The sequence below is a fragment of the Astatotilapia calliptera genome, chromosome 1 (genome assembly GCF_900246225.1).
Source record: "Astatotilapia calliptera chromosome 1, fAstCal1.2, whole genome shotgun sequence".
Lineage (NCBI taxonomy): Eukaryota > Metazoa > Chordata > Actinopteri > Cichliformes > Cichlidae > Astatotilapia > Astatotilapia calliptera.
Genome location: NC_039302.1, coordinates 26,321,356 through 26,335,382, shown reverse-complemented (window position 1 = coordinate 26,335,382; position 14,027 = coordinate 26,321,356). Strand labels below are relative to the sequence as shown.

Here is a 14,027-nt window from a genome sequence, read left to right as displayed (position 1 = left end):
ATGATGCAGTGACTGATTTCTTCCAGCCAGAGTCCAAACTTGTCAGTGTTTTCACCCCAGCTGCTTCCCTTCAAGCAGCTGCCCTCATAGGTGTCTGGCCAAATAATTAGATCCCTCATAGGAAAGCTGGAAAAGAGGTTTTCCAGCCAGAAACCTGGCACTTACTTATGTTAGAATAAATACAACTATTCCACTGCTTTCTCCATAATTTTAACCAGGCAAGACAAACAGCATGATATTTGGATTACTAAAGGCTCAGAAGCCAGATTTTCTTCGTAAGGCTTTTGGGCTTTTAAATCTACATCATTTTGATGTCTCCTGATATTCTGAGTAAACTGAAATTTTTACTTTTCCAAGACCTTTGGCTCTTTTTGAGCCATACTTAAGAAGGCTGAAAATACAAAGACTCTGCAAAACAAGTTTCAAAACAACTTACTTTAAAGTCTCTGAATTAAAGTGCTTTAGTCAGTAGTGATCATGTATAGCCTGCCGTTTTAGTTAGTTAATAATTTTCTCGCTGTATTTTATATCCCTCTTTTAGTGTATTTCAAAGTCGCAATGATTCAAGTTGTGTTTGGCCTGAAGCGGTATTGTAGTGATGCGATAAACTGATGCTGTCTGCTTCACCATTATAGCTTAGCCTCCATGATTCACGCACACAAGTTCTCAGTAAATTCTTCACCGAAACTCTGCTTCACTTTGTTGTTTTTAGCCGGGCTGCCACTCAGGAGCAGTTGATGATTTTTTGATATATTAGTATAACCTAATGTGTGCAGTTTCATTTTCATTTTGAGACAGTGCTGATGATTTCAAAAATTCAAAAACAAACTTGGGAGTCCCTTTTATGTGTATTCAAGAATTTTAACTTTGACATTACAATCTCTGTCAATCTAAAGTCTCTTGCTTCTTTATGCAGCCTTTTCCTTTTTTAAAAAAAAATTCTAAACCATTCGTTCCAGATGGACGACCACAATGGGAAGTTGAGGCAAAAATAATCCATGAGAAAACTCAAGGTGTAAGTAGTATTTATTTACTTTTATTTTTCTTTGACTTTGTAGTTACATTATGTTTTTTTTCTTTCCACAGTGCTTTTAACTTTGTGATATGTTTCATGACAAAAAGTCTCAATGTTTTTGTAGTCATGCATTGTGGTGGAGGTCCCTCCGTACCACAGTAAGAGCGTGAGCTCAGCCGTGCAGGTGCAGTTCTATGTCTGCAATGGCAAGCGGAAAAGGAGCCAATCACAACGCTTCACTTACCTTTCAGGTGAGTTGAAATATTCTTGTGTTTTTTAACAGAGCGGCTAAGGGTCCTTAAAAGTCTTAAGAACAGATTGAGAAAGAAAGAGCTTTAAAAATGTATCTTAAATTTAGTTTTGAGGAGTTTGGGCCATTTCTGCACATTAAGATCACACAATCCATCAGGACTGTTAACACCATGGTATTTTTGGAGCAGACTAAAGTCTGATCCACAATCCAATCTAGGAAGTGAAAAACAAATATTAGATGAAGGTGATGATCATAGTTTACTTCAAGATTTCTGTTTAACCAGCATTTTTAGTTTCTACAAATGATACAGAAATGTATTAATTAGACCTGTAATTATAAATGAAAGTCTTCATTAGTCAAGACAGAATTCAAGGTGCTATTATGACTTGGTGACGATGTAAAAGGAAGTAGTGTTGCACAGGCTATTGGAATTGTTATGGGTTTTTTTATTAACCAAAAAAAATCAGCATTATTCTAGTTACCTAATTACTTAATTAGTTACTGAGTTTAATTGATGTTTAATCTGATTTGATGGTGTTTTAGACTAAAGGACCACATGAGGAATTGGGCACATAGTGAAAGTAAAAGCATTTTACCTTCAGGTTGTGTCAGACTAATAGAAAATGTTCGGATAATACTGCAGATTGCACGTACTGTTGTAATACTAAATGTCTTGTAGCTTATCAAAGATTTTGTGTTTTTTGACGTTATTAAACGTATGTAAAAAAGCGTTTGAACATATTTGTAAACACAGATGGGCTTTTTTTAGAGTCTAGATTCATAATATCTATGAAGCGCCTTGAGGCGACTTATGTTGTGATTTGGCGCTATATAAATAAAATTGAATTGAATTGAATTGAATAACGTTTTTTTTTTCTTAATTAAGAAAGTACACAATTACTTCATTTAATATTTTTGCAATGTGAGATAATACTTTAAGCATTATTTGGCATTGCTCCACGCTTGTGTGACACCCCCAAGTTAATGACAAAAGTTTAAAACATCATGTTGCACGCTTCTCCACGGGGGCTTTGCTAACCTCGTTTCTTTCTTTCTCTCTCCAAAGAAAGCATTGCTGTGGTTTAGAGAGGGCTCTTCCACTAACAATAACATTAACACCTGCCAACTGTTTATTTTGTAAAGCTTTCTCAATCCAGAGCCAACCGTTTTTTGTTTTTGTTTTTTTTTTTCTGACATGCACTGCATTTGCATGATACAGATCTTTTGCTATCCAGGAAACTTTTATTATACATTGAGTGTGAGTTACAGTGTGAAGTGTACTTATTTTTCTTAAAACGTTAAGGAACTCAGTCTTAACGTTTTATTGTTAAAGTTTCTTAAATATTTCAAATCCTTTTTCGGATCAAATTTATGTCTTGTTATTAGATATTGTTATTGTGTTTTTTTTTCCCTCATAAAGCAAGTCAAACTGAAAACATAGTTGGCGGAATATATTGACATGTGAGCATTTTGTGCAACACATCCAAACCCTTACTTTCACCGCAGCAGTGTGTATAATTGTGTTTGTGTGTGTGTGTGTTTATGTGTATAAGCAGCCTTGCCCATCCACCCACCCAGCCTTTCTGTTTGCAAGCACGCCCACTCTGCACAGGCAGTTCCTGTTTTCCCCGTTGACAGATTAGTTCAGCCAATTACAGCAGAGTAGAATAACCCTGCTCAGTCAGTCAAGATGGGTCGCTGACACCGCTAGTGTCACCACGGACACCGCCTCCTTTATTGTGGCAAAAATAGAAAAAAGAAATCTGCTAATCAGTCGGTTTCATGTTTCATCGTGGGCTGCTGCAGAGGCCCTGGCCCAATTTAAGAATGTGTTCTGAGAAAACTTGGAGAAAAACTGATGAACAAATAACCTTTGTTTCTGTTTTGGTTTTTGAAATCGCTGCATTGTCATTCAGGTAACGGGGATAAATCTCACGTATTTGGACTAAATTTTTTTATAAATTTCGGAAAATAAAAGATGAAAACATCTTGAGCTTATTCATATACTGTTTATATTTGTATTCCCTGGCTCCTTTTCAAGCCATTTCAAGTTTAAAAGCAACGTTACTGTGCCTCTTGCCTTTTAATCCCAGAAAGTGATTAAAAGCACAGTCAGTGAACTCGTTGGTTCTGTTGGTCTGATCCGGGCTGGGGGGCATTCAGCTCTTCTTCCCACACAACACTTCACATGATGGCAGCCAGACTGACAACATATGCTCTCTCTCTGATTCAGAGCTGGATAAAAATAAAACTCACTGTCACTAGGCACCAGATTGGGAAATAGGTTACTGATTGGCATAGCAGTGCTCTAAGCTGTCACAGTAAAAGGAAATGGCCCCATTTAGTATAAAAAATTTGGGAGGTTTTTTTTTTTTTTTAATTTTATATAGCTTTAAGGGTCTTTTAGTCTACTTTCAGCCTTAAACCACAATTCTGAGGAAACTAGTGGGACCTGAAAATGTGGAAAAACTTAAAAATGCAACTCACTTTTGTAGCTGGTTTAGGTCCTTGGACTACTGTACCTGAAGCAAAAATAGCAGTGATATTGTTGATACGGCAACACTCTGGCTTGATAAATGCATATATTGCTTTTATCTATGTTCTTGCTGTGTTTGGTTGGCAGACATGACTGACTGTGTGATTTTTCTCATTTCCCTTCCTCCTGTCTGTGTGTACCTCTGTCCCTTTAGTTATGGTTAAACAGGAGCACAGAGACGAGCTGGACCTTCCTGCGGTACCTCCTATTTCCATGCCCCGGGCACCTGCTGGCAGTCTGGTGCGCACCCAGCTGCCTTCTCCTGAGCTGGGCCACCCATCGGATAACCTTCTGTCCAGCTCCCCTCATGGCCTGGCCACGGGCTCCGGACCTGGCCTGCTACCCGTGCAGACCCCCTGCCCCTCCCTGGGCTCCCCATCTTTCCAGCACCTGCCCCAGCTCCAGGGTCGCATTTTGCATCACCCCCCTGCAGACTGCCAAATGACGTACCACCCGAACTCTGCTCCCCTTTCTGTTCCTCCTCATTCTTCCTACCAGCCCATGCAGCACAGTCATGGTCACAGCCTGCCCTTCAACGGCCAGCCCAGCCTTTCTCCTCAGGGCTATGAGAGGATGCCATTTCAGCAGAGCCCCAGTGCAACATCACACCCAATGGGCATGGGAATGTTGTACCCCTCCTCCCCTTGTTCCTCACCAACCGCTCCATCCTCTTCAACAACCAACCCCATTGAGGGTTCCCCACAGAGCCAGCAACCCCTCTTTCCTCCCTCATGCTCACATCTCCAAACGCTGGGAAGCTATCACTGCTCTCCCACCCAGGTGCCCTCCCCAGGTGGACACCCCCTAACAGGGCAGCACTCCACACCACTGCAAAGGGCCATGGGCTATCACCCAGTTAGTCAAAGATCAGCATCATGTCCCACAACGTCCAGCGCCCCTCCTCCAAGGATGGTGCCCTCTCCCCACTCTGGGCCTTCTTCTCCTCAGCTCCACTCATTGCCGTACCAGTCTCCCACCTCATCTTCACCCACCTCAGGCGGCAGCCCCCTGGGGCCACTCCAACAGCAACATTCAGGACAACTTTCTCCCCAGGCTACGAGCCCAGTCATGACTAGCCTTTCTCCGGCAGGAGTGGGGCCTCTGGTTCATCCTCTAAGCCCTCAGGGGCCCTTCCAATCAGATGGGGAGAGGCTGAGTATTAAACAGGAGCCAGAGGACAGGGAGCCCACCTTCCGCTCCATTGGCTTACAGGACATCACACTGGATGATGGTGAGATGTATGACCTTATATTCTTAAAACATTTCCTGTGGGTTTAGTTTTTATTGCCTAGGCTCAGTGGCTACCTTGTATTTTAATAAACAGTGAAACACGTGTAACCTTTGGGAGAAAGTTCAATGTTTAGAACTAGCTGCCTTTACAATTTTAACTGTCATTACGTAAAAAGAAAGAGCTGAACTCATTCAAATTTGACTGTCTTTCAGAAGTACCGGTAACACAAAACAGACAAAGCAATCTGAAATAAAAAATTAAAGGTTGATGGAGTAATAGTGTAAAAATAGTAATTTCTATTTTTTTTTTAAATTATTATTATTATTATTATTATTATTATTATTATTATTATTATTATTATTTTAACCATGCTTCTTTCTCTCTGCAACCCTGTTTTGTTCTGTGTGTAACTATGCGTCTTTGACTCTCACTCAGTTTTCTGTCAGTCCAGCCTTCAACTCTCATTATCACATTTTCCTATCCTTTTACACAAGATATTTAGAGCACAACCATCTGTGATCAATCTCATTTTCAGTCTGAAACAAGGGACCGCTCAGGGATTAAATTTACCCTACAATATGTGACGCACAAGATAAATTTGTACCTGATGATGTAAAACAATACACAGCACCAGTTGTTATATTTTCAAGAGGCTGAAACCTTGATGCCTGATAACAGTGATAGTGTTTCATCTGTCACTGCAGTGCACAGTTGTGTACACAGGTTCATTACTGAGGGGTCTTGTGACTTCGTATTGGGTAACATAGACACAATAAGACTGATAGCTGTAGTATCGTATTAAAGGGTCTAATTGTGGACTGCAGAGCTTCTGTATCTGTGGCAGCAGTTTGGAGATTAATTACATTTTGAATGTTTTGGCTTCTTGGAGCTGAAGGCAGGGAGAGGATTGCATCATTTTGTGCTACTTGCAAAGACTGTGGCTGGAACACGACGACTACGTTTGTGTGCTGCTGCAGTAATTACATCCTGTGTGTGCTTGTGTGTACTTGAGCGTGTGTGTACCTGCACTAACAACTCTAATTAGCATGCTCAGAAGAACTTGTTGACTTAACAATTGACCATGAAGTCAGCACATGCATTTAGCACCTTTTTTTTTTTCTCTCATCCATGAACTTCTCATCCTAAAATATGTTAATCCACACCGTTCTAAGTCACCTACCTCCTTATCTGTAGGTTGTGTTACCACTACTGACATATTCAAATGAGAGTTCTGAAGATTTAGGGTTAATAAGTAGCCTGGCAAGGCTATGTAAGGGAAGTGTGATACTGCGTTCTAGAAAGGGTCAGTCTCATTAACACAGCACTGCTCGCAGTAAGTCGTGTGAACAGCTGGTGGCGTTCTATAGTGCATAAAACTTAAGAATACATATAGCTATTCCCTTTTCACAGCCTCATTCATGTGCACACATGAAGTCTGTTTAGCTGCTTTTTTTTTCTTCATGAAACTTTAGCGCAGTTTTATTCAGCCTCTGCCCCTGTCAAACACGGAGACACAGTCACTTTGAAAGTAGCTGCATGTACTCAATCTCTTATTTGAAAAAAAGTGTGAGAAAAGTTTGTGAGTGACACAGTTCAGACGGGAATGTAAGCTCTCCCTTTGAGCCTGTGGCTAAAAATAGCTTTCTGTGCCAGCCCAGCTCTGTAGGCCATGTTTTGAAGTAGAAATGTGGAGTTTTTACCCGGCTCTGAGTTTTAGGAGGTCGCAGCACACTCTCTTAAGTAGACCACATACACCCCAGTTTGGCAGACAGGCAGATCAGGATGAACACAAATTTTACCACAAGGGTTTATGAATTCATGAAGCGTGGCGATAAACCTGCATTCTGGTTTCATAATTTGAAAAAAAAAAAATAAATCTAAAATTATGACTTTTGAACACTTGTACATAATTATCATTTGTTTTCTGATAAAATGCGTCTTGTGTTTAGAAGAGTTTGTTCTCAGACTGGTTTAATATAGACTCACTATTTTTGCATGGATGTCCATCACACTTAAGCTCAACTTTTGCTGTACTACCATAGACTGAAGTCGGCGATAGAAGAGGGAATACAAATGTGTAGAAAACTGCTCTGATTAGCAAGCAGATGGCACTTGTGACGCACACCATAGCATGCGCGAGATGTGTGTCTTGGTGCGTGTGTTAGGGAGAGATTGTGTGTATTGTGTTTGTGTGCATCTTTTTGATATTGTGGAGGTGTGTGTGTGTGTGTGTGTGTGTGTGTGTGTGTGTGTGTGTGTGTGTGTGCCTGCCCGTACAGAGCAGGAGACACAGGAGGTGAGAAGACAGACTGACAGACAGATGGACAGACAAGTCCTGAATCCAAACCCACTGCAGGGTCACTCAACTGAGACGTTCAATCTGAAATGTTCTTGGAATCTGAAATTAAATTGAAGTGTAAACTGAATAATTTAATGATTATGTACAATGTGTAATGCACATTTGAAATTTTCATTCCTGTCTAAACACAGAAGTGTATTTTTGGAGAAACAGCACTTAAGATGTATATAAAAATTACATAGATAACAATTGCTTCTTTGTGATACAGGGGCAGCCATGCTTTATTTTTATTAGGCTTTGCAGTGAAAGACCATAAGCCACAAAAGCAAAGAAGTATCTTCTCAATGTAAAAGCAACAAGAGATTTAACAGAGTGTTTCTAAAATGTGGAGCTTTTCTACTGCTTTGATGTCTGAATCAAAACAGAACAGAATATAATTGGGTGGTGTCTTAATGGAAAATGATCAAAGACACTGTTTTTTTATAACAAATTTGGTGTATAGAGCAAGATTTATCAGAACTTTAACCAGAAAATGAATTATAGTTTCCATTTAGGTGTCGTATACGTGATTAATAGGTTAATAGGTTTATAATCCGTGAGATTGTCAGGCAGGTTTTCCAAGCATCTATAGATACACGTTTGTTTGGTGACTGTATGAGCATGGTAGCGGCTTAAAGAATGCATAGTGGTCATGGTGACAGAGTCTGAAGCTGTTTTGCTGCCAACCTGTGCACTTAACTAATTAATCTGCACGTGACTGTCTTTATGTTTGCAGAGCACAGCTGGGAAAGAATAGCATGTGTGTTATTGGCTTTGTTTGCATGTGAGCAGTTGCTGTAGTGTCGACACTGCACGCAGCGTGTGTCCACAACAAAGCCGGTCTTTTGTCTGCGCTGCCCTGCCCAATTTCATAGCTGCCCCAAACTGTGAGCTATGGCTTTGAGGGTTAATATTAGGCAGAGCCCTGCTGCTTGCACTCCTCGAGGCAGAGACACTGGCACAGTAAAGACACAGAAACATGCACATTGAGCGACACGTATCATCCTGTGGATGTCATCAAATATGCCAGGCAGTGTCCATCTTTAAATATATGTTTTTATTGTTCTGTTTTTCTGTGTTTACAAGGAAAGAGACTACATACAAATGAAAAAGTTTCACCAGCTGTTGCTAAAAGGACAAAAAGCATTTTGTGGTGGAAGAAAAATCTTCACGTTGGGAGATTTAGTTTTTATTTTTTTGCTCCATCTTTGTTGGTCCACACAGATTTATCTGCTAAGCAACATTTTTGCACTAAAAAATGTTCTTGCTCGTTATCTAAAGAGCACCACTAATCTCTTCTTCTATGTTCAGTGTGATGGTGAATGCAGCACTAGGTTGGCTTAGCTTAGCTTTCATAATAGAGTTGGGTTATGGAGCAGCTAGACTGTCTATACCATTATGTGACAAAATCCACCCACCAGCTCAGTAGTGCTGCTTCACACATGCATACAGAGTTTACAGAGTTCAGTTACTGGGCCACTTCATGAAGTCTGCACTTAATGTCCAAATGAAAGTGATACTTGTTTCTTTAACAGAAAGATAATCTGCTGTTAAGTCATGTGTGAAGGTGCTAGCAGATGGATTACTTTCACAGAAAACAATTTTTTCCCGTTTCCAGTCTTTGTGAATTCACCAGCTGTTGTAGTTTCATATTAGCAGACAGAAATAATTTGGTATGTACCAGGTAATGAGAGGCATGTTATAATGCCACCGAAACCAACGACTTCCCATTTTGCTTATCTCTAAATGATAAACTGTCATTTGTTTATTTAAAGTCATTTCATGATGTGCATCCTGCAAATGATGTGTGCACCATGAATGCTACAAATAGCTGAGAACTGGAAAGTTTGTAATTAAAAAAAAAAAAGTGGTGAACTGGCCACTGACCAAGTAATCCAAAAAGACTGTTTCTCAGCAGTTGGCCCTCCAAGGGGGGGAAAGCCAGTAAATATTGGATTTTAACTTTGAGAAATACAGCTACAGCTTTCTCTTAAATGAAATTAAACATAAAATTAGACTTTCAAATACCTTTTTGTCTTTGGGTCCTTTTCTAAGCTGTAATTCATTGATATTTTTTCTTGGAATGAAAAGTTAATTTGTCGAGTCGCCATCACAAACAGATTTAAGTCATTTGCAGAACATTATTTTTTTTCATGAAAACACAGAAAGAAATTAGTTGTTTTGTGTGACAGTATGAAGTCTCTAACACATTAGAGTTAGAGACTTCATACTGCCATTAGGCAGAAGAATAACACGGATAACCCCAAACTCCTGATTTGCTGGCATAAACGCTGTAAGCAGTGAAAGGAAAATAGATTTCCATTAAATGCCACCGCTGCTCTTTAAAAACAATGGCAAACATTTGCTGGTCTTTTCCCCTCAAACAAGTGGAAAAGGACTTTCTGTGTCATCTTTCCACACAATTAGGGTCTTAAAGAGTTTAATGCAGATGTCTTGGCAGACGCAACCTGGTATGGAGACGGTGCCAGTTGCTGCATTTTTCGTTAGAAGAAGGGAAAGCCTAGAAGTCCCTCTGTGGTAATAAAAGTAGTTTAGCTCGTACGTTGTTTTTTTGTTTTGTTTTGTTTTTTTAAATATGCATATATGATATTATTTAGGAAAGTAGTACTGCTGCTTTTATGGTTAAGGTTTTTTCATTGTTTTTTTTCTCTGTTGCTTTGTTGACAGTCTGTTTTTTGTGCTCTTAAGCCAGGTATGGAGCATTGGTGCTCAACTGGAAAATTAATACTAGTCACCACATTTTCATGCTGCACAAGTAAGGACTTGACAGATTGTAGTAAAGCAGTTTTCACTCCCCTTGTAATGCTGTGGAAATGTGTGTTTGCAAGCTTTTGTGTGTGTTTGTGCCCGTGAGCTTTCGGTGAGTCACTTTAGCCTGTTGATGCTACGTTGCCGCTGCATTCCTGTTGGTAGCCAAAATATTACAGGAAAAATAAATTTCTTCTGTTTGTTCTTAAATCTAAAAGATTTCCTGCTTTGCTCCTGAAATATCTTTGGATGTTAGACTTGCTAATGAAAGTATTTGAAGATGTCACTTTTTTTGAAAATTGAAGTGGGGAAAAAGCTCTAAATCTGTTGTTTTAGTTCAGCTTGCAGCTGGTAGAAAATGACAGTTTAAATGAAGAAAACAAAAAAACAAAACAATAGTTTATACATTTTATTAGTGGTGTGGGTTTTGGAGATGCCCCCCAAGTGGCCATTCAAACTCCAGTGGTTTCTGTTTTAAAACTGCCTTCCGGTCATCCGCTAAGTGGAACCACAATTCTGTGTCCTCGTTGAAAGGCGAGAGTCTTGCGAATCACTTACCGTTAGATCAAATGGGAAATCCACAGATGATTCACAGAGATGAGTGACTTTGAGAAACTGAGACTTTGTAAAAAGCTTCTCCGGTATGCTCTGTGCCCTCACCCACCCACTCACTCACTCCAGAAGTAAAATTAAAATGAAACATAAAGGGATCACAGAGAAGCAGCTGAGATGAAGGGTAAATGGAAATAAAAGGGGGGGGAAGACTTTTCCGGAGCAGGCCTGGAAGATTTCAATACCAGTTCTATCAACTGACCGTCTATTTCCAATGTGTGTGATCAGTCAGTGGCTCTTTTACTTAAAGTTTGCTCTCATAGACGAGGCTTTGTGAGGATGTGTGCATGTCATTACAGGGCCCTGCAAGTGGAAACTGTGTGCTTTGATATTCCCTGTTGCAGGCAAACCGAGTCTTGCTTCCCTCTGTTCCCTTTGCGCCAGTATTTTCCATTGTGGCATGTTGTCTTCATTTGCTGGACCAAAGAATCACTCAAACTTTGAGCTATTTGCTTAAGCCGCACTGCCAGGGTAATGTTTTTAATGCCTGGGTCAGGGAATGTTTTTCAGTGTGTCATAAAGAGTTTTGATAATTACCCACTTTCCATTTCGACAGAAGACATGTTTATCGTACTGAATGACCATCTGCCTGTTTCACTTCTGTTTTGCATTTTGGAAATCTTTTCAATATGCCTATGCTTTTGACATGCACTTTAGAAACGTGAGCTAACCCAGTCACAGTGGTCTCCTGCTAGATGTGAAACCTCCTTTCAGGGAAATTTAACAGAGCCCCTGATACCACTTCAATCACAATATGCAAATCTGACAACAAATTCATTTCTCACTTAGCAGTTTATTTCTAAGATTTAAAATCTGCCTGACATTTTGTAGCCACGCTTTTTTTCCCCCTGGGTTTGAGGTAATATCTATAATATTCTGGACCTTCTAGCTCGTTGTGACTCTTACCGAGCCTACGGGCAGACAGTAGTGGTGCTTAACACAAAGAGTTTTCTCTTTCTCCTGCATTCAAAAACAAACTTCTTTCGTATTTGTGCTGGAAACTACACAACAGTGTATTGCTAAAGATTGGATGAGAAAAAAGGTCTGCATGCATGGTGACTGGAAAAATCGTCCTCCCTCTAAGTTAACATCTTTAATCGTGCAACGCAATCGATGATTAAGAGAGGAGGCAGCACTTCATGGGTTTCTTTTGTTCTTTTCAGTCAGTTAAAAGATTTAAATCTGTTAGCTCCCAGAGGATTGAGTGATCTGATTGTAGCCTTTACAAGTAGGAGTAACTGTAGTAATGGTAGTAGGCTGACTGCAGATGTATATTTTGACTAGGGAGCCCCCCTCCCAGTCATCTGCAGAGGATCTCCCTTCGGCTGAGACATTCAGAGCCACAGTTACTACGACAGGCAGCGCTGAATCACTGGTTTTCTGTTGCACCGTCATGAACAATACCAGTAAACCTGAGAAAATACTATGGCATATGAAACTAGTCATAGCTTATGCGCGACTCAAACCTCTGTTTCACTTCTGGTTATTGATGTGTGGAGCTCCAGGTTAAATTGAAGCATAGATTATCTGTTGCTCAGTGATGAGGGAAACGTTTTATTTTTACAGACTGCGATGATTGCTCAGTTGCTTACTGTTGCTTTGGTTTTGGCCTTGTTCTCCTTAGAGATAAGCGTTTTGGTTTACTGACCTGCTAGCTCTAGTTTTTAGTCCACACGTTAGAACTTTTGTTATGAAACTGAAGCTGTTCCAAGTAGTTTGTTGAATTGAATGAGAAGGGAAACAGAAAAGAATCGTAAATGGGCAGAGGTGGAGTAAACTCCTTTTCCGTTGTATGTCTCTTTTGAGATGGAAAATCTCTTCCAAAATAAGTTCTGCTTATTTCCGACGGCCCCACACGAAATTGTCCAAATTTGCATCGAGCGCTGATGTAATATCGAGACCGAAGCCTCATGAAAATATTTCTGAAAGTTCATTTTGGGAAACCTCACTAGAGGGTTGTTGTTTTTTTTTGTTTGTTTTTTGAAAGAGAGCGAGAACAAATTGAATCGAAATGAGCGGAATAAGTGTAAACTTTAGCTGGGTTTTGTGAATTTTTATGCTAATTCCTTTTTTTTTTTTTTTGTCTCTTCTTACGTATTTATCGGTTGATAGATTAATGTTTGCCTATGCAACAATCTAATCAGTACAGCGGAAAGTGATGAGTTTTTGCAGACGCCCACTTAATGTCGGTCTGTCGCACTTCACACTATGTTGCTCATATTCCTGTGGTATTAGGGCAGATTCACTCCCTTGAATAAACAGAGCTTACCACATAACGCTTTAGCTGTGCAGAAGGCCTGTAAGCGCAACTCTGTAATGTGTACCTCTAATTTGATCCATCAGTGCTCACAGTCATAATTTTTCTTACACACTAAAAGCAATTTAATTACGTTTAGTGTAGTTAAGTGCTATTAAGATATATTCTAAATTTGATCTGGATTAAAAATGCAAGAAGTCAAATGTTAAACCTTTATTGAACTTCATTAAACTGGTGTTACAGAAATAAAAGAAACTCAGTCTATAGCTGTGTCATTTTATCAATACAGCTGCTGCTCTGGCGGTCCTTTAACAGCTGTAAGATGCAGTTTATTTTGAGCCCAGCTGCAGCACTTGTCTTTCAAAAGGTCACGGCCTTTAAAGGAGATCTGTGGTCCTCCATCAGAGCTTTATTTCACATGAGGAATTATGTGACAAAGCAATGAACCAGTCCACTTGCATGTTATACGTCAAAGTTAGACTGTATGCTCAAAGGTAAATGTTTGCTTTGATAATCACACGGTAGTCTCATAAGTGCGTGGTGTTGCTGTGAGTGTGAGAGTGTGCGCGCGCGTGTGTGTGTGAACATGGTTGACATGGGAAAGGAAGAGCCTCCCACGCTAACAGGATGATGTGAGTGATGGTGGCCAGACACAAAAGCGAACAGCAGAAAACACAAATAAAGTACACCAAGGCACTAAATTGCGCTTCTGGTCCCATGACAGACTGTGACAGACAATCATGTGTTCAATTTGAAAAAATGAACTTGAAGTACTCTTGAGTTTGAGGAGGCGGCGGTGAAGCTGTGAAACAGATATAAAGGTTAACAAAATAAATGTTTAGACTTCTTTGTTTTGCTGAATTTATTAAGGTTGTGTTGCTTTCTTACTCCACTTGTATTACTTTATAGCGTTTATGCGTGTTTGTGCGCGTGTTGTTAAATTTGAATATGGTTTCTTTTTTCTGAAGAAACGCTCTTGGCTGGTTCATTTGCTCATCGATGACTAAGTCGCTCCC

General features: G+C 39.9%; 1 protein-coding gene across 2 annotated transcripts in view; it reads left to right on the top strand.

The window, feature by feature from the left end:
• Positions 1–14,027, top strand: part of nfatc3a (nuclear factor of activated T cells 3a) — a 57,639-nt gene that overhangs the window by 40,849 nt on the left and 2,763 nt on the right. For both annotated transcript variants that reach the window (XM_026172020.1, XM_026172011.1), the window contains exons 7-9: positions 960–1,015; positions 1,140–1,266; positions 3,959–5,035. In XM_026172020.1, the coding sequence (XP_026027805.1) occupies positions 960–1,015; positions 1,140–1,266; positions 3,959–5,035 (1,260 nt within the window). The remainder of the gene's footprint in view (positions 1–959; positions 1,016–1,139; positions 1,267–3,958; positions 5,036–14,027) is intronic.